The 20,591-nt window shown below is 48.5% G+C and overlaps 1 protein-coding gene across 8 annotated transcripts in view; it reads right to left on the bottom strand.

The window, feature by feature from the left end:
* Positions 1-16,025, bottom strand: part of GOLM1 (golgi membrane protein 1) — a 70,454-nt gene extending 54,429 nt beyond the window's left edge. Inside the window, exons 1-4 of one of the 8 annotated variants that reach the window (XM_072835665.1) lie at positions 14,393-14,481; positions 4,208-4,235; positions 3,777-3,925; positions 1,780-1,959 (exon numbers count right to left, since the gene is read on the bottom strand). In XM_072835665.1, coding sequence (XP_072691766.1) covers positions 1,780-1,959; positions 3,777-3,905 — 309 coding nt within the window. In that variant the 5' untranslated portion in view covers positions 3,906-3,925; positions 4,208-4,235; positions 14,393-14,481. Of the gene's footprint in view, positions 1-1,779; positions 1,960-3,776; positions 3,926-4,207; positions 4,236-5,959; positions 6,069-13,504; positions 13,769-13,915; positions 14,071-14,392; positions 14,502-15,923 lie in introns of those variants that run through there. The other 7 variants (XM_072835657.1, XM_072835707.1, XM_072835649.1 and 4 more) reach the window with 7 other exon arrangements.
* Positions 16,026-20,591: the final 4,566 nt, after the last annotated feature.

Below are 20,591 nucleotides of genomic sequence, written 5' to 3'. Positions count from 1 at the left end.
TCTAGAACAAACGGTTCTGTGCACAGCATATTCTCTGAGGAGTCTGCCCACCTGTACAGGAAACCCAGTTGTTTGCGGCCCATTTTATGGGGTCTGGAGCCAAACTAGCGCAAACTTACACCAAAGCAGAACGCCCATGAGCTGAAATTAACCAGCAACCTTTTTTCCTTCTCCCCACCCAAAAGGTACACCCACACTTTCATGCAACACACAGAATGATCCAGAAGCTTAGGGGAGAACAGAGAGATTATCACTCCTAGAATTTTGGGTTTCGTAGGGCAGTGGAATTTCAGAAGCATCTGGTAGACTGATGGAGTTAAGAAAACAAAAACACTTAAGCACAACAAGCAAACATGACTCACGGCCACACACTCATGTTATCTTCTATCACTACTATTTCAAAAAGAAAAAAATTTTAAAGTAAAAACACAGAAAAGCCAGAGGCTCCGAGTAAAAATCCTGTTCCAGGCCACAGCCAGGAACAGAGGAAGCGCTCCACCAGGCTGGATGGGCTTGTTACCCTACACTGCCCAGCGCGGGAGCCCATCTCCGCCCAGGCCCTGTGGGCAGCCCTGCGGGTCCCTTGCTCCCAGGGCCCCCTCCCCACCCCACACTCCCCAGTTCCCATCCCACTCTCCCCCCTTCCTAACTGGGCAGGGGCCGGGTGCCAGACACATTCTCTGCACATCCAAAGCCCAGATGGAATTTCTACCAACTCTATTCCTGGAGAATAAACTCTACTTTTTCCCAGAAATGTGCTTTAAGGAGTTATGTCTGTGTACATGCTATGAGCAATGTCTAGGTCCTATTCTAAAATCCGTTATGGGGGATTTATGGAGTATAAATAGCGTCACCCACAAAGTGAAGAAAAATTAGGATGCACTTTACTACAGCATTAAAACTGGAACAATTTCCAGAGAAGAAATACACATTTGTGAATATGATAAAGTACTCAGCAAATGAGTATTCTCTAAATGAAAAATCACAAGAGCTATCACCTTATACCTGTCAAAAGGGCTAAAATCAAAGAGACAAGAAATAACAAGTGTTGCTGAGGATGTGGACAAAAGGGAACCCTCCTTCACCATAGGTAGGAAGGTATATTGGTGCAGCCATTGTGGAAAGCAGGAAAAGGTTCCTCCAAAAATTAAAAGTAGACCTACCGTATGATCCAGCAATTCTACTGCTGGATATTTATCTGAAAAAAACACTAATTCAAATAGAGATACGTACCCCATGTTCACTGCAGCATTACTCACCACAGCCAAGACAAGGAAGCAGCCCAAGCGCCCACCAATAGATGGATAAAGATGTGGTACATGCGCATGTGTACACACACAGACACACACACGGGAATATTACTCAGTCATGAAAAAGAATGAAACCTTGCCATTTGTGACAACACAGATGGACCTAGACAGCATTTCGGTAAGTGAAATAAATCTGTGAGGCAAATATGCCTTGTGATTTCACTTACATGTGGAATCTAAAAACAAGAAACAAAATGTGTCATGGATGGAGAGCCGTCTGGAGGTGGGGGGGATGGGTAAAATACGAGGTGGGGGGATTAAGAGGTTCAAACTGCCAAGCATAAAATAAATAATGCGGGGACCCAACGTCCAACCCAGGGGAGAACTAACACACAACAGCCTGATGAAGAGGCCAGAACCACATTATCGCATGAACCCCTCACGGCCCTGCATCTTCCCAGCGAGGGGAGTGCAATGGAGTCTCGACTGGCACCGGAGCGGAGCTACGGGGTTAGGGCACAGGCCTTGCCTTCTCGTCCTGGTAGATCTTGTTGACACTCTCCAGCTGCGAGTCGTGGCTGGACTGGATGCGGTCGAGCTGCTCCCGCTGCTTTTCCAGCTCCCCCTGGAACTCGTTCTTCTTCAGCTCCACGGCGCCCCTCTCGGCGGCCGCCCTGCGGACCCTGCCCTCCAGCTCCACGATCCTGGTCTAGGGGGACACCACACACGGCTGGTGAGGGCGAACCCAGGCTGACCCCGGGACCAGGCCGGGACAGAGAAGCCAGTTTGGGGGTTCAGGGCCCAGCACCAGCAGGAGACAGTACCTGGGGTGGGGGGGTGCTCCCACTCAGCCCTGCGGGTCCCTCCCCCAGGGCCCCTCCCCAACCCCACACACCCCTGCTCCCAGCCCACTCCCCTTCCTAACCAGGCCCAGGCTGCTGCCAGACACCACCTCTGCAGGTCCTGCAGAGCCGGATGGAAGCTCTGCAAACCTTCCTCCTAGACGATAAAGTCTACTTCCTCCCAAGATGTGCTTTAAAGAGTTCTGTGTGTTATGAACCATCTTGGAAGTCAATGGTGTAGAAGCTACAACAGTTTTTCCCAGAGACACAGTATTATAAGTAGAGGAAGTCACTTGTCTGGGCTTCTTTGTCACCACTGCTAATCTTCAAGGAAATACCACCATAGCCCTCCCAGGGGCTCTGGGTGGCTGAAATGACGTGAGTACATAAAGTGCCTCATGCTTTACCAGGTGCTCAAATATTTAGTTCTGTTTCCCTCCTGCTGATGACAAAGCACTTAACTCTTTGGCAGACAGAACTTCTAGCAACAGATTCATTTCTCCTGCTCTGGACACCATGTCCACCTGTGCCCAGAGGACGGGCTCCCGTGGAGTTCACACGAAAGCACCACCCCCCGGGGTGAGTAAGCCTGAGATGACCTCACATGGGATGGGGCTTCATGGCTCAGAGCCCAAGCTCTGCCCTCAGAAAGACTGGGTTCAAATCCTCAGGCCTCTTGTACGTTCTCTGTGTCTCGATCTGCCTACCTGGGAAATGGGGAAAATGAAGTCCCAAACCTACAAGGTTTGTGTACAGAAGATAGTGTATACAATGTGTTGTTGAAGAAAAATCATTTGGATACTTGTTAAAACAGAAAGGAAAACTTCCTTCAAGACTCCTGCAATAGGGGTCACGTCTATGCAGTAGGGGAGAGAACCGGCCCCACTCCGAACACAGCCAAGACAGCTAAGAGTTTACAGCCAATGGCAGAGGGAGGGGTCACTGGAGGAAGACTATCAAGGGGAGACCTCAAGAGCAGGGGGATTTCTGGCTAAAGGCAGGCGAAGAGCTCAGACATCACAGGAGAGGCAGTAGGTGCCTGACCAGATGCTGGGGGAGGGGATGATTTAGCAGGATTCTTTGCTAAGTGGCTGGGCAGGCTGCAGATGGGATATGGGAGGCCAGGAGGGAGGCCCCATGGAGAGGAGGGGTCAGAACTGCCTGACCATAGTCTCTGTCCTTGCTCAGCACTGCCGGACCCATGATAGGCAGTGATAATGGGAAAGCTAAAGTTACCCTTCCTTACATGATGATTTTAACAACTGGCCCATCTAAGCACACACTTCTCACACTTGTCACCCAAATGCATTTCCAATACCACTCTTTGAGGTCTAGCGTGGACTGGGGGGCCCGACGGGCTGTGGTCTGTGTACCGAAGCAAGCCGTCTTCCCAGAAACGGCCCCCACAGCTGGACTAAAAATCATTCACTCACAGGACAAGCAGAGGCGGCTGTTCCGGTAGCAATCCCAAATCACAGAGAGGTCCTCTCCCAGCCAAGAGCAGAGCTGGCGTGGAGAGTCTAGCCCGTGGCTGAGTGCAGGGTACCTAGAGCCCCAAACTCACGAAAGGAAGTACACGCATGCTAGACGGAATGCCTCAGGGGGTGGCAAACAGCAAACCCCTTGACCCCAGCACCCGGCAACTTTAAATACTTTGACACCCATGCAAATACAAGCAAAACACCTGCAGATCCACACTCCGCGAGCTGGCGATCCAGTAGTTGAAGCCCAGGACGATGATGCAGGCCACCAGGGCAGCCAGCACAAGGGGTGGCGACTTCATGCTCCGGCGCCCGTTTCCCAGTCCCATCATCTCAAAGGCTGGTTGAGAATCTGCCAAATAGAACAAGCCCATGAGCCTCTGTACAGCAGCGCTGGGCCTGGAGTAGACCACGTGCGCCGGCACAGCCGACACGAAGGCACTTTGCCTGGACACACGATCCCGCGGGAGAGAGCCGTGTAAGTAGCACAGCCTGAGCCCCCCAGGACAGGCTCGCAGGAGTGAGCGTGTCCTGCAGCCCCAGCACCTGTGGCCCGAGACCTCGGGCAGGTAACAATCTCTCGTGCGCGTCAGTTTCCTCCGCTGTCAAACGTTAGGGCGAGTGTAGCACTTACCACTCCAGTACAGGCTGACGTGAATCACCTGTTTGAACAGAGACGGCAAATATCAAATGCTTCCACATCACCTTAGGGGGGAAAAACCATTTCTCACAGTTCCCCGAAGAGCTCTTTTTGATTTGAGACCTAACAAGGAAGGGGTTTTCGCCCCTGGACAGAATCACTAATGACACCCAGTCAAAGCATTTGTTGAGCAAAGCCAGAAAGCACCCGGGAGTGTAGATGCCCACTAAGTCACGGCCCACCGTGGACCCCTCCACTCCGCACACGCACGCGCGCACACACACGCTGTACACACGCACGGTGCTGCCCGCAGGAGAGGCGCTGGCCCAGGCCTCCTCAGAATGGCTGCTGCTCTCAGCGCGCAGCGCGGCCACCTCAGCAACACAGCTGCAGAGAGCAGCCCCTTGTCCAGAGAATCCCAGACGCAGCTTACAAGGTTTGTCTCGGGCTTCAACCCGAGACCGGGAGGCCGGGTACCAGCACTGTGCGCCGAGCATGGAAAGCCGACCTTCCCAAAAGGCTTTGCTGAGCCAGACAGAACAGGACCTGATCAGAGGGAGGGCAGCGTGCACAATAAAGGCCATCTCTGAGAACAGGTACGCTTCAATGCCAGGTGTGGCCCCGGGGGGTGGGGGGGGGGCACGGGAGGGGACAGGGAGGGAAGACCCCAGGGACTCAGCTTCCAGGTTCAATTCCTGCGAGCAAGAATAGGGAAGAGCTGACAGGGCCAGCTCTCCCCCCAAGGTGTTCCTATCTAGGTGTGTCACCAGGAGACCTCTGCGGGAGGCTACATGGGGATAAATGAGCGATCTCTGGAATTGCCTGAAATAAAGCACCACCAGAATTCTGAAGCAAGACCTGACCTCAGCCTCTGCTGGTGCCTTCCTCACCAGATGAAAGAGGGGGAAGAAACTTTAAAAATCAAATATCAGTTGAAATCAGCAAGCACTATATATATTAAAGGTAATGCTCAGAAATACTAAACTTCTAGAAAATTCTATATACCTGCTGAAAACGTGTCTCCACTCCCTCATATCTGATTTTGCTCACAAAAGTCTTTTTTACTCTTTTTAGACTTTAAAAATATGTATAAAACTACAAATACAAATGGGGAGAAAGACCACACAGTCAAGTGTGAAATGAGAAGTCTCCCCTCTAACGGCAGCATCCTTCTATTCCAGCTGCTCTCAACCCTCACGGACTCCTGCATCACCTGGAACCGAGGCACGGCCCAATCCTTCACCTGCAATTCAATGGGTAGAGAAGGGCCCAGGTATTGGTAGTTTTCAGTGCTCCCAGGCGATTCTAATATCCAGCTACTCTCCTAGATATCATTCTGCATGTTTCTTGACATTTATACAAGCATCGACGTACATATTTTTAAATCCAAACAAGATCATTCACACTGTTCTGTAATGTCATGAGTCACTTAGTCATACATCTTATCGCACTTTTCCTGGTTGCACATTAGTTTGCTCTTTTCTTTTCAAAGTTCTGAATGGGCACCACTGTGTGCAAGGTTTACTTAACCTCCTACAGAGAGCCTTTTGGCTTATTTCCAACAATGCTGCCACGAACACCCTTTCACATCCACACCTGGGTTTGCAAACCCCTATCCAGGTGTGCGATCCCCAACACACAATCCTAAAATCCAAATTGTTCTAAGAGCCCAAAGGTAGTTTTAAAAACTTACCCATAGCAACCAAACCTGACCTGAACTCAGATCAAGGTCTGATCAGAACTTACCCAAAACTACTTAAAGTCTTTATCTTTCTCCCTTTGTGTGAATATTCATATGTCTTGCTGCAGAAAGATTAGTGTTCAAGTACAGGGTGCTCCACAGATCCTGCTGGGGTTGTCACATAATATATAATGAGTCCATCTTATTATCTTCTGAATTCTGACAAAATTCTGAATTCCAAATACCTCTGGCTTCCAGGGGTTTGGGAAGGGAGGAGGAACCAGCAAGGAGCTTACTCCATGTGAGGCACTCAAGTGTTTCCAACATAGCGGTCCCTGAAGCCTCTCAGCAGTTCTGAGGGGCACTAATCGCCCCCATTTTGCAAGCGATGGAATAAATCACAGACAGCTGTAGAAAAATTTCAAGAAGTGGTCCTGCTGGGTCATAGGTATTTAAAACTGATAGAGCTTATTGCCTCCAAAACATTTAGCAAATTACAAAGCACAAAGAGTAGAAAACCCTGGACGACGCTGCCTTAGCCAGGTGATCAAAGTGAATGCAACTACTAGTGGGACAGACATCACAGACCACCCAACGGGATGCACTGGGGAGGAAAGTTCAGAGGAACTTATATTGAGGGCCATTCTATATTCAAAAAGTGTTAATTTAAAATCATGGAAAACAAGGAGAGTGAGAAACTGTCAGAGAGACGTGACAACTAAACAAAGGGATGGGTGGGTGAGGGATCTACTATGTTTGCAACTTTCATAAATTCAAGTCATCTAAAAAATTTTGGATAGATCTTATTCCATTGGCTTCCAAAGCAGTTCCAATAATTTACTCTCCCATTAGTAGAGAGAAATGTCTGTTTTCTCACACAATAAGACCAAAATAAAACTTCTGATGTTTGGCAAGCTCATCAGTAATGATGTTTTAAAATACATTTCTTGGGGTGCCCGGCTGGCCCAATCCATAGAGGATGTAACTCTTGATCTTGGGGTCATGGGTTTGAGCCCCACATTGGGCAAAGAGCCTACTTTAAAAAATATACTTCTTAGCATAAATGAGCATCTTTTCATTTATTGGCCATTGGTTCATTTTAGTGAAATGTGTTTTTATACTTTCTGCCCTTTTTTTTAAAGATTTTATTTATTCATGAGAGAGAGAAAGAGAGAGGCAGACACAGAGAGAGGGAGAAGCAGGCTTCCCATGGGGAGTCCGATGTGGGACTTGATCCTGGAACCGGGACCAAGCCCTGGGCCAAAGGCACTCAACCACTGAGCCACCCAGGCATCCCTTTTCTGCCCATTTTCAAACTTGGGTGTTCACCTTGTTGAATTGTAAGAGCTCTTTGTATGTTAAATCTTTGGTATTTCACGAGGATATCTTTTGTTCTCAATTTTTCATTTGTTCTTTGACTTTTTCACTTTTTCTTTGAATTTTTTGCCCATAGTTTTGGGTTGTTGGTGATGTTTTTAAAACAACCTACTCTTGCCAATCTTTTATCATGTCTGGATTTTGCTTACACTTTTTTTTTTTAAGATTTTATTTATTTACTCATGAGAAACACAGAGAAAGAGAGAGGCAGAGACACAGGCAGAGGGAGAAGCAGGCTCCACGCAGGGAGCCTGACATGGGACTCGATCCCAGGACCCCAGGATCATGCCCTGGGCTGAAGGCAGACGCTAAACCGCTGAGCCACCCAGCAATCCCGATTTTGCTTACACTTAAAAAGACATTTCTACTCTAAGTTTAGAAGCACATTTACTCATATCTCCTCTCAACATACCCATGGCCTCATATATTTATTTAAATCTTCCATCTACTTGGAGTTCCCTTTTGGTGTAAAGAGTAAAAAATCCAAAAAATATTGGGTTTTGGTGTGTGTGTGTGTGTGTGTGTGTTTGAGAGAGAGAAAGAGAGACGGCTAGCCAGTTCTGTCAGCACCCTTTACTAAAAAATATATTTTTACCTAGGGCTTTGAAAGCCTATCTTCGTCTACACTTAATTCCCTAACAATATACTTCTAGATGGAGTCCATGTAAGAGTGTTTATTTTATTCCAGCAGATAGAAGTCAATGGATGGATATACTACAAGCCTGAAAACAATAAAAAATCTCAATTCTCACTTCAAGGTAAGTATTCTGATGATCATTCAAAACTCTTCCTTGAGCCAATTAGAATGTACTGACCAACTATCCTGAGACAGGTGCTGTGCTAGCACTAAGCAACTCAGGACAGTGTTAAAAGAATAAACTCTAGAACCCATTGTCCAGTGTCAGACTCCGGTTCCACCTCTTAGGAGCCATAGGACCTATCTGAGCATCACTGTCCTCACAAGGTTATTGTAAGGATGTAATGAGTTAAGATATGAGAGGTGCTTAGAACCACACATGGCACATAGTAATTGCTCAATAAATTTGACTATTAGAGATGGAAAGATGAATAAGAAATCATTTCTAGATCTAGTCATTTCCCCATTTCATAAAGAAAAGGTGATGAATGTCTTCCTTCCACCATCATTCTACTTTATAAGGAACCAGCTTTATGCATTGGTCCTATTGACTCTGCTGTCAATAAAGCAGCAGTAACTGCCATCACCTAAGGCAGACTCCTCGCTGCCACCACGGCACCAGACACCCCAGACCAGGACCCCATTATGAAAAAAAGACCATAGCCTGGTCTCAGAAGCCCCTTGCTATGACCCAGCACCTGGCTGGCCAGGAAGCCACGCAACTGCCCAGAGGGCACAGACAGGAGAGCCTGGGGCTCCTAAGGGACACAGGGCCACTTGGCTATGGAGGTGAGCACGAGGGAGGGCAGCCGGGCACTTTGGCACTGACTTTCAGGACTGTAGAAACCTCTGCTGCTGAAAACAAAAGGCCAGATACAGGTAGGAAATGATGAAGGCTAAGGTGGTAACTCGGAGCCATCATTGACAAGTGTCAGGTACTTCAAACACTCTCCTTCCCCAACCTTAGTTCTCTGGGCCGAGGGGGTGACGGCAGGGGTGGGAGACAATTGCATCAGGTATGTTAATATTCACTGTAACTGGGGCTTCAGAATGGGTTCTGTCTCGTATTTGACTGTATCTGACACACTGAAAAATGGTTAACCTAAATCAGCTGAACTCTGTGGAACCCCCAGGCTTCCCTGGAGAAAAAGAAAGTGATGTGTTTCTGCATTAAATGTCTCTTGGTAATAGGAAATGTAAAAAAAAAAAATTGCACATTCTTTCCTACTGGCTTCATTTTAAAAATTCAACCTACTGGTTAAAATTATTATTTGCATGTAAGATAAAGATCTTTTTGTAGGGGATCCCCAGGTGGCTCAGTGGTTTAGCACCTGCTTTTGGCCCAGGGCGTGATCCTGGAGTCCCGGAATCGAGTCCCTCGTCAGGCTCCCTGCATGGAGCCCGCTTCTCCCTCTACCTGTGTCTCTGCCTCACTCTCTCTCTCTCTCTCATGAATAAATAAATAAAATCTTTAGAAAAAAAAAATCTTTTTGTAAAAGAAGAAAAACCTCTAATTACTTAAGAAAAGCACCTGAAAATGAGCAACCTGCCAAATACACTGGCCCCTTGATTTACTTTTTTTTTTCTCTTGTTTACTTATTTCCACATAGGTCTTTTTCTTCTTTTTTTAAGATTTAAGAGAGAGCACTCAAGCAGGGGCAGGATGGGCAGAGGGAGACAACTAGAGAAGTTTAAGCAGGTTCTGCGTTCAGTGCAGAGCCTGACGTGGGGCTCAATCTCACCACCCTGAGACCATGACCTGAGCTGAAATCAAGAGCAGGACGCTTACCCAAATGAGCCAGCCACCCAGGTGCCCCAAGAATTTATTTTTAAGTAATCTCTATACCCAACATGGGGCTTGAACCTACAACCCTGAGATCAAGAGTCACACGCTCTACGGACCGGGGGCCCCTCCACATGGGGGTTTTTAATCATATAGGCAGATACTGTATGTAAGAGCAATCGAGTCAGAACAGCTCATTAGACCAACGTGACCGCCGCGGAAACCATACAGCTTCTCCGTGAGAGAGCCCCACCTTTCTTCCTTCTCCAAAACGGCCTCACCTGGATCTCGGAGACTCTGCAGGAGGCTTAGCAGGAAGCCCAGAAGTCCCTCTGCACTGAGCAAACAGACCTGAGACGCCCTGCTCAGGGCAGATGAAGGATTCGGTCACCAACAATTTTCTGAGGGTTTAAAAACATTCTGCCCTGCCCCAAGAATGTCCCCAAGCAGAGGTGAGCATGCCATGCCAGCCCTGTTTTGTGAACACAGCCGCCCCAGCTCCCTTGAGGGCCACAGCTGTCTCTGGTTCCAGACAGAGTTGATGAGCTGATCCAAATCCACTCATAGGGTTATTATGAGGACTCAACCGGTTAAAATACTTATTATCTGGCCCCTTACAGAAGTTTTTCAACTCCCGCTCTAAGCCATTAGCATTGAATGACCAGGTCCACAGCATTCTCCTGAAATTGCTCTAAAAGCTTACCAGGAAGTGCAGAGAATTTCTTCTTACTTCCCCAACCCCCAATTACAAACATCATGTTTCCCCAGCTCTGGAAGCTGACAGTTTATAAAGGAAAAACTTAAACATTATGGTGATCTTAGTAATACCGTACTGCATATTTGAAAGTTGCTACCAGGGTACATCTTAAAAGTTCTCACAAGAAAAGAATTTTGTGACTGTGGTGACAGACATTAACTGGATTAATTGTAGTGGTCATTTCTGCAATACATACTGACTTGGGTTAGGGCTGCTGAATCACTACATTGTACTCCTGAAACTAGCGTGACGTCAGTTATACCTCAAAAAAATTTTCTTAAAAAACTTTTAAAATCCGTGTGCATGACAGGGTGCCTGGGTGGCTCAATCAGTTAAGCAGCTGCCTTTGGCTCAGCTCATGATCTCCAGGCCCTTGGACGGAGCTCCACATCAGGTTCCTTGCTTGCCCCACTCCCTCCGCCCCTCCCCCAGCCCTCCAGCCCTGCTCATTCTCTCTCTCTCTCTCATATTTTAAAAATTCATTTGCATGTTTAGTATCACATACTGAAAATACCAAAGAGCAAGATGGACAACTGAAAATGAATGAGAGGAACCAAATTCCATTGTGCTTTTTCCAGCACTTGAAATTTTCTGAAGAAAGGCCACCTCCTACATGGATGCCAAGACTACATTTTGGCAGGAACTCCCGAATTTTCCTCTAGTTCAAGAGTTGGCAAACTGTAGCCCAAAGGCTGAATCCTGCCAGCCACCTGTTTCTGTACACTGCCTATAAGCCTAGTTTTTCAGTTTTTAATGGTTAAAAAAAATCAAAAGAATATTTCATGACACGTGAATAGCACATGCAATTAAAATGTGGGAATCCATAAATAAAGTTTTATAAGGACACAGTCACTCCCACTCATTTATCCCTTGTCTATGGCTGTCAGGTTACAAGAATTGAGTCCACCAACAGGGCACATGCATCCCAAAGGGTAATGGAAGATGCTCCACAGGGCTAGAGAAGAAAATCTGAGAAGTTATGTTAATTTGTATCCATGAAACATAATGATATAACTATTACATAAAAAAAAACTTGAAACTATATTATATGTAGACTAATCATATCAAGGATCTTATACCATCTTCCATTTTACTAATTCTATTACACGACCATTAAATATCAACAGTGCTAATAAAAGTAGAAACTGACCTGCATGCTAAGTCTCTCTGTTGAAAGGCACATGGCCCCAACCTGTGAGGTGCCTGAGGAGCTCCTCTGACCTCGGCACTGTGCACAGAGAGGTGGACTGACAAATTATAACCAGACTAAACCTTCCAGAGGCTAAGAAGCTTTAAGATTCATATAAAAAGCACAAATTAAAGTCATTCTAATAAACATAAGCATGGGCAAACACAGGCCCACTGCTGGGAAGGCACATCTTCAGTTCTGCATGAACCATGTCCCAAAGTAAAACCTATGATGATATAATCAGATCTGGCAAGAAACAGGCCAAAAATATTCACAATTCAAGGAGTATATGAAATAGGGCTTTACCTCTACTGCCACTAAGCATGAATCCAACTCTAAGAAGTATTCTGGACCTTGAGATACAAGACAGTAATAGCACGTGCACCTGACTTATAAATAACAAAACCACAGGGGAGTGCTAAACATCTGTGTAATTGAGATAGCAGATATATAACAATGAATTAATTTTAAGTTTTTGTTTTTTAGATTAATGAGAATGATCAAAAAAGTTTGGAAACCATAGCAAGTTACCATCTGTATCAGTATAATCATTATCATACTCTGACGTACATTTTCCTCCTGTTGGGCACTAATTAATCTTCAAAATCTTAGCTAAGGAAAGTGCTATTAACACAGTCCTGAAGGGTTTTAAACAAAAATAAGATCAAAATATTGTAACAATCAGAGAAGGCATGATTCCCCCCCCCCCCCCAAAGGGGAGGAAATTCACTGTGCGAAACAAAGCAGACTCCCTGGGAACTTGGTAAGGACTTCTGAAACTTCAAGCCAAGTCCTTTCATGTGATGTCATCATTAACTGGAAAAGTTGAGAAAAGAAAATGACCACAACCTAAGAATGTTTTTTTGTAGGAGGAAATGGAGAGCAGGAAAATGAAATACTACTCACGCTTTTCTAAGGTAAGACAAAAGCATATCAAGACCATTTCTCCTACTTTTGAAAAAAAAAAAAAAGTGCTTTTTTGTTTTTTAAACAATAAAAAAAGAAGTGTTTTTCTCTTATCCAAACGATGGATGTTCTTTCTCACCTTAGGTCATTCAAAAGAAAATAAAAGGTAATAAAGCAATACAACTACATTAAAGCCAGGGCATGGGGCCTCTCATCCGTCATCTCCTGCTCTCCCTTCTCTGGGGCTAGCCTTCTCTAGGGGCCACGCCACCTCCAAGCTCCTTTCCACTACTGTACCAGCCACAGGACACTGCTCAGCACAGCCTGCTAGAAGCCTCCTCCCTGGAGAGGCAGTTTCCCCAGGCTCTGCCCTTCTACCTTGTGCTTCAGACGCAGAAAGCCTGTCTGCACATTCACAGGGTTTTCAATAAGGTCAGCAGTTTCCTCCTTGCTGGGGGAAAGTGGCCACAAAAGCCAACTGAAGACAGATAGCCCCTGACACATTCAACCATCCTCACTTCTGTTTCTGCCCTACCCCTCAAAAAATAATATAAATACAAAAATCTTTTCATCCCTCATCAATAACCCGGCCCATTGCTAACAATTAGAAAGGGGACGGCATCCTTAGCTCCCCAGAGCAATGTCGTCCACATCTGATCCCCTTTAGTCCCCATAACCACTCCTTCCTCTCATTCTTTTTTTTTTTTTTCTTCCTCTCATTCTTGATCCTACATTATAACAAAACCCATGGGCGGGGGGGGCGGGCGGGTGATAACCTCTGCACAGAAAACCAAAACACGTCTGGAAGAGCTGACTGTTTTCTTTAAACATCGTAGGGATTCAATGTCTTTTTGACCACTGATATCTTAAAAATTGAGTTCTGGCCTAAGGACAGCATGTCTTACCATATTGCTGGTTGTACTTACAAATAAAATTATTCTTCCCAAGTGCATGAGCTTACCTTAATCTTCTATAGCGTAAGCAGGAGGAGCCAGACCGCCAAGAGATTCCACCGCTCCCCTGGTCTCATGCTCCAAAAATTACAGAAATACTGAAACTGCCTAAATTCGAGTCAACATGACGGCCATAAGTCAAGGAGAGTCACTCGAAAGCTGTTAAGTATTTCATCAGACTGTGGGACATCTTAATAATCCATCCCTAGGAATGTGCGGGATTTCGAGCTATAGGGCTTTGGAGAACCCAAACCAGACAAAGGAAATCTCAGACTCGCGAAAGCCACACAAGTTTGGTCATGCAGATCTCGAGAAGAGATACCTGAGAGTGACCAGCAACGTCACGGCATCCCCGGTACGACGGTCCTTAAATGATACTAAAAAGAACATCCATCAAAATAGGCATTGCCTTACTTTACCTTAAAAAGAGAAATCGTCACAAACAGCACACGGAGTGTGAAACAAACTGTGTATAAACCCAGGAGACTATTTTTACAGCGGAGCAAAAGTTGTGCGGACGCTGCCCACAGTCCCAGGCTGGAAACGCTCGTTCGGGCGCGAGCCTGGAGCAGCCCCGCCACCGGCTCGCGGCCCGGGTCACCTGCCCACGCGGCCGCGCCTCCCCCGGCGCCGGGGACGAGCGCCGCTTCGGGGCCGCCCGCCTCCACCCCGGGCGCCGCGCCACAGCGGAGAACAGAACAGCAAGGCCGCGCGCGGCCCCGACCGGCGGCCCCGGCCCGGAGCACACGCGCTGCCCTCGCGGCGGCCGGGGCCGGGGGCCGGGGGCCGGGGGCCGGGGGGCAGGCGGCGCCGGGGCGGCTCGGGCTCGCGGGCTCCGGACACCCGCGGCGGCGCGGGCGGAGGAGCGGGGAGGCGGCCGGGCGCCGCGCACTCACCTCCGGCCGCGGCTCGAGCCGCTCGGCGCCGCAGGACCCGCTCCCAGGCCGCCCGCCGCCGGCCTCGCGCTCCCGTCCGCCCCGCGCCGCGCCCAGCACCGCCGCGTCTCGGCCTCCGCAGCCGCGAGTCCCCGCCCCCGGTCCGCGCCGGCGGCGTGGGGAGGAGGTGGCGCCGCGAGCGCCGGGAGGCGAGGCCGGGGCCGCGCCCGCCTGCACGCCCCCCTCCCCGCGCGCCCCCTCCTCGGCCGCCCCCCTCCCCGCGGTCCCCTCCCCGCGAGCCCCTCCTCGGCCGCCCCCCCTCCCCGCGCGCCCCCTCCCCGCGCGCCCCTCTCCCCGCGCGCCCCCCCTCGGCCCCCCCCCGCGCGCCCCCTCCCCGCGCGCCCCTCCCCGCGCGCCCCCTCCTCGGCCGCCCCCCTCCCCGCGGTCCCCTCCCCGCGAGCCCCTCCTCGGCCGCCCCCCCTCCCCGCGCGCCCCCCTCGGCCCCCCCCGCGCGCCCCTCCCCGCGCGCCTCCCTCCCCGCGCGCCCCCCCTCGGCCCCCCCCCCGCGCGCCCCCTCCCCGTGCGGCCCTCCCCGCGCCCCCCCCCGCGCGCCTCCTCCCCGCGGCCCCGTCCCCGCGCGCCCCCTCCCCTCCCCGCGGCCCCCTCCCCGCGCGCCCCCTCCCCTCCCCGCGGCCCCCTCCCCGCGCGCCCCCTCCCCGCGCGCCCCTCCCCGCGCGCTCCCTCCCCGCGGCCCCCTCCCCGCGCGCCCCCCCCCGGCCGCCCCCCTTCCCCGCGCGCCCCTCCCCGCGCGCTCCCTCCCCACGGCCCCCTCCCCTCCCCGCGGCCCCCTCCCCGCGCGCCCCCCCCCGGCCGCCCCCCTTCCCCGCGCGCCCCTCCCCGCGCGCTCCCTCCCCGCGGCCCCCCCCCGCGCCCCCCCCGCGCGCCTCCTCCCCGCGGCCCCGTCCCCGCGCGCCCCCTCCCCTCCCCGCGCGCCCCCTCCCCGGCCGCCCCCCTCCCCGCGGCCCCCTCCCCGCGCGCCCCCTCCCCTCCCCGCGCGCCTTCTCCTCGGCCGCCCCCCTCCCCGCGCGCCCCCTCCCCGCGCGCCCCCTCCCCACGGCCCCCTCCCCGGCCGCCCCCCTCCCCGCGCGCCCCCTCCCCGCGCGCCCCCTCCCCACGGCCCCCTCCCCGCCCCCCTCGGGACGTGGCTCCCGGGCAGCGGCCGAGCGGCCCCGCGCTTCCCAAGAAGGGGCCGGAAGGGGGGCGGCGGCGCGGAGCAAAGGGGCTGGGAGAAGAGGGGCGACCCCTCGCCTCACCCCCACCCCGTCCAGAGGGAACTTTCTGGAATGTGGGGCCAACTATATCCAGCGCCACCCACCTTGGCACACTCACAGACCTTCAGTGGTCCAGGCCCCAAACCGCCCAGGGTAAAGGGCCAACGAATAACAGGAATTTAGGGGGGGGGTCAGTCCTCACAAATCTTTTTTCTGCACCAACCCTACCCGGTTCCTAATCTCCCCACGACCGTTACCCCTCAAAGTTTAATTTTTCGGACCGTGACCCTCCGATCTACTTGTGGATAAAATGAAGATTCCTGGACGCTGCCAAGTGTGGTCTTCTAGTAGGCTCTAAGGATGTCGCCTGGGAGTCTGAATTCTAAACAGCGCCCCGAGCGCGCTGAGGTTTGAATAGCACCTTAGGCCACAGCTCCCTGAGAGGACGCGGCAAAGCTAATGACCTACGCGGTATCCCTACTAGAAAATTCTAAAACGGGGGCTCTGAACCCTGACAGCACTGGCCAAATTATCTGGGAGCTTTTGGAGGATTTGGATGCCAGGGTCCCAACCTCCAGAGTTCTAAGCCCAAACGTGGGTATTTTTATTATAAAGCTTTCCAGCTAATTCTAACATATGGCCAGCACTAGGAATAATTCTAGATTTATGTCTTCTTGAACCTATCTAGCTCTGGTCTCTGGGAAAGGAACCTCTTCTCGCCCTTCCCAAATCCCAATCACAAAACAACAACAATAAGTACACAAACTCCCTTAGGAATGCTCACAGCCAAAATGGTTTTCAACCAGAACAAAGACTCACCTTGAGAAAGGAGACCTGGCACCTGAGCATGGTCTCCTTAAATTCAGGAAAAGGATTCTTTATGAGCCAAAACCTCCTAATTGAATTTAGAGTAATATTCTCCTATAGCCCAAAATGATAATTTTTGTGACCTGCTGTTAGACTGTTGCCGGTCGGGATCAAGAATACAGGAGCTAGGGGGTGTGTTGGCCGTCAGCCCTGGCTTTTCCAATGACTTGTATCACTTCTTTCTAATCGTCCAGTGACCTTAAGTGACCACAGTCAGTATTTTTGGATAGGTACAATAAATTGCTCCTTCTGCCTCCCCTCATCATGTTTTGCCTTCTTAGGCTGGGGGGCCGTACCTTCTACCTCATTTGCCTGTAAGCAGGGTTCCACTGAATCCCTCATTTATCAACAACTAATCAGTGACTAAGCCAGTGATTTTCCCCCCAGTTTTATTGAGAAATAACTGACGTATCTTGCTGTATGAGTTTAAGGTGTCCAGCATGATGCTTTAATTATATATATTGTAAAATGACTACGATGGTGGGTTCAGCTAGCATTCATCTTCTCCTAAAGATACAGATTGTTAAAGAGGAAGAAAAAATTTCTCCTTGTGATGAGAAGGCTTATGATTTACTCTCCTAACCACTTTCTTACATATCTTACAGCAGCCTTAGCACGAGTCATCACACTGTACAGCACATCCCTTGAACATCCCTTGATACTTATCTTACAACTGGAAGTTTGTACCTTTTGACTTTTTTCTAACTCCCCACTGCTGGCCCTACCACCTCTGGTGACCACAAGTCTGATCTTTTTTCACTATGATTTTTTTTTTTTTAAGATTCCATATATAAGTGAAATCGTATAGTATTCGTCTTTGTTTGACTTAGCAGAATTCGTCTTAGCACTTAGCAGCATGCCCTCCAGGCCCATCCATGTTGTCACAAATGATAGGATTTCCTGTCTTCTTATGGCTAAATAATATTCTAGTGTGTGTGTGTGTGTGTGTGTGTGTGTGTGTGTACCACATCTTTATCCATTTATCCATTGATGGACACTTAAGTTGTTTCCATATCATGGCTATTGTAAATAATGCTGCTGTGAATATGGGGGTACATATATCTTTCTGACTTAATGTTTTTATTTCCTTTGAATAAATACCCAGAAGTGGAATTGCTGGATTATATGGTAGTTTTATTTTTAATTTTGGAGGATCGTCTATACTGTTTGCCATAGTTAAACCCATGATTCTTTTTTTTTTTTTTTTTAAGTAGGCTTCACACCCAGTGTAGAAACCATGGTGGGACTTGAACTCATGACCCTGAGATCAAGACCTGAGCAGATATCATGAGTTGGATGCTTAACTGACTGAGTCACCCCGGCACACCCAGCCCAAGTTTTTTAAACACTTTATGAAACAGGTCCACATGTTTAGGTGCTAGGGCAGCTATTTGAATCAGTACACCTTTGCTGAGGGGGAAGCAGTCTTTTTCAAATTTCATGAGATTCCTTATGATGAAATTTGGCATTAAAAAAAAGATAGTTATTTATTTATTTATTTATTTATTTAAGAGAGAGAGAGAGCTTGTGCCTGTGAGTGGTGGGAGGAGCAAAGGGAGAGGGAGAGAGAGAGAATCTCAAGCAGATTTACTGCTGAGCATGGAGCCCAACTGGGGGATAGATCTCAGGACCTGGTCATGACCTGAGCTAACACCAACAGTTGGTCACTCAACTGACTGAGCCACTCAGGCGCCCCAAAATTTGGCATCATAAAGATGCAGCAATATATACGTATAAATATTGGATTTGCATTCTTTATAAAGTTCTTTTCAATTTCTCCGGGGCTTCTCACCCCAAATATTTAAACTAATCAATTGCCAGCCCTAAAAATTCAATTGGGTAGATTTTGGTTAACCAATGTGCAAGGGGCTGTGGTAGTTGTTGCAGTGGGCATCCATGTTTTGCCTGTTCAACATCCTCTCCCATCGCTTCTTGGCTTTTGGGGTAAGATCAAGTGCAGCATCTTTTTCCTCACTTGCCAGTAGGCAACAGTAGTACACTGTTTTCATACAGGAATCTCCCCCATCTCCAAGGGATAGAGCCTTGGTAGATTGTTAATCAAAGCAATGTCCTCTCCAGCTCAAGGGATGGACCTTATAATAGTTTTCTATTTGCTGCCCTAACTAATCATTCAACTTAAACCAACACAAATTTAAGATCTTACAGCTCTGTAGGTCAAAACTTTCACCAAGGTGCCAGCAGGCCTGCATTCCTTTCTGGAGACTCTGGAGAAGATCCCTTTCTTGCCTTTTATTGCTCCTAAAGCCTCCCTGCATCCCTTGGCTAGGGTCCCTCTGTCTGCATCTTCAAAACCAGCAATCTCACTATTAGTAACATCTTTCTAATCCTACTTCCATAGTCACATCTCTCAGATCCAGTTGGGAAAATTGCCTCACTTCTTAGGATCCTCATGATTATACTGGTCTCACCCAAATAATGCAAGATGATCTTTCCACCTCAAGGCCTTTAACTTAATCACATCTGTAAAATCCCTTTTGCAAAGTAAGGTCATATTAACAGACTCCAGGGATGAAGACATGGACATCTTTGGGGGGGTCGGGCATCATTCTGCCTACCACAGGCCCTAACCTCAGCTGGTCCGTTACTGTGTTCCTGGAATGAACAAAGTGGTGACCCGAGGACTGAAAAATACTGATATGCGCCTATCTCAATGGTAGCACCCATCTTTCTTGGCACATCATTCTGTAGGGCTGGTTCCTGTGCATCCCAAAACCTGACCCTTCAGTTTACCTTTAATTCTAAAACTGTGCCCATGGCCTAGAATTTGCTGACCTACATGTAATACATCAGTGCAGTACCAGAGTTCCTGGTTGCAAATAACAGCAACAGCCTCTATCAATCTTCTGGAAAAGGGAAATTAATTGGACCAATGTCAGGGTCTTACAGAATCAATGGTGAGAATCAATGAAATCATATTGATCAATTTCCAATCAATTTGGAAACCCTGGAGGCTGCAGAAATCACTGCAAAAGTGACACAGCAGAAAAAGGGTGTGCCGCACTGCTGCATCTTTAAGAAATGGGACCCCAACTGACCCCATGTCCTTGGAATACTTGCTCAAGATACATCGTGTCCGGAGGGGGCTTCTCATGGGAGGTGTTTGATTTGGAGCCCATCCTCCCCAGGCTAACAGGGACACCCAGCTGTTTTCTGCACCGGGATGGGGCCACTAATTCTCAGCAAGGCTACATGCTCTGGGACATTATCCTCCACAAACGAGATTGAGACCCCTATAAAAAGAAGAGACAGAATGCTGGCCAGCAAAATAAATAAATAAATAAATAAATAAATAAATAAATAAATAAATAAATAAATAAAACAGAATAAAATAAAAAAATAAAATTAAAATTAAAAAGAATTTTTAAAAACTAGCAAATATCCAAAGAAATTCAAAGGGCAAGAGGGAGGGAGAAATCATATCTGTCTTGGAAAATCAGGAGAGACTATACAGAAAGTAGATGTAGAGTGGGGCTATACTATAGAAATAGAATTAAGCCACATATATAGCTTTATTATTTTTATTATTTTTATTTAAGTAGTCTCTACATCCAATGTGGGGTTCGAACTCACAACCCAGAGATCAAGAGTTGCATGCCCTTCTGACTGAGCCTGACAGGTACCCTGCCACATGTATAATTTTCAATTTCCTGGTAGCTGCATTAAAAAAAGAAGATAACAAGTGAAAATAACTTTAATGCATTTTATCTAACCCACTATATCCAATGTATTATCATATAAACACGTAATTAATAAAATGCTAATGAGACATTTTACATGTAATAAAGTATTTAATGGAAAAAATTACACTGTTTTAGTTTTTTAATCTAAATAAAATTAAATTAAAAATCCAGTTTTTGGGGAGCCTGAGTGGCTCAGTCAGTTAAGGGTTCATCTCTTGGTTTCAGCTCAGGTCATGATCTCAGGGTCCTGAGACTGAGCCCTGCATGGAGCTTGAGCTCAGCATGGGTTCTGCTTGAGACTCTCTCCCCATCATCCCCTCTTTCGCATGTTTGTGGGCTCTTGCTTTCTCTCCCTCTTTCTATGTCTCTAAAATAAATAAA

The sequence above is a fragment of the Canis lupus genome, chromosome 1, assembly GCF_048164855.1.
Source record: "Canis lupus baileyi chromosome 1, mCanLup2.hap1, whole genome shotgun sequence".
Classification (NCBI taxonomy): domain Eukaryota; kingdom Metazoa; phylum Chordata; class Mammalia; order Carnivora; family Canidae; genus Canis; species Canis lupus.
Note: the sequence above shows the minus strand (reverse complement) of the source record. Positions and strands in the feature narration are given on the sequence as shown.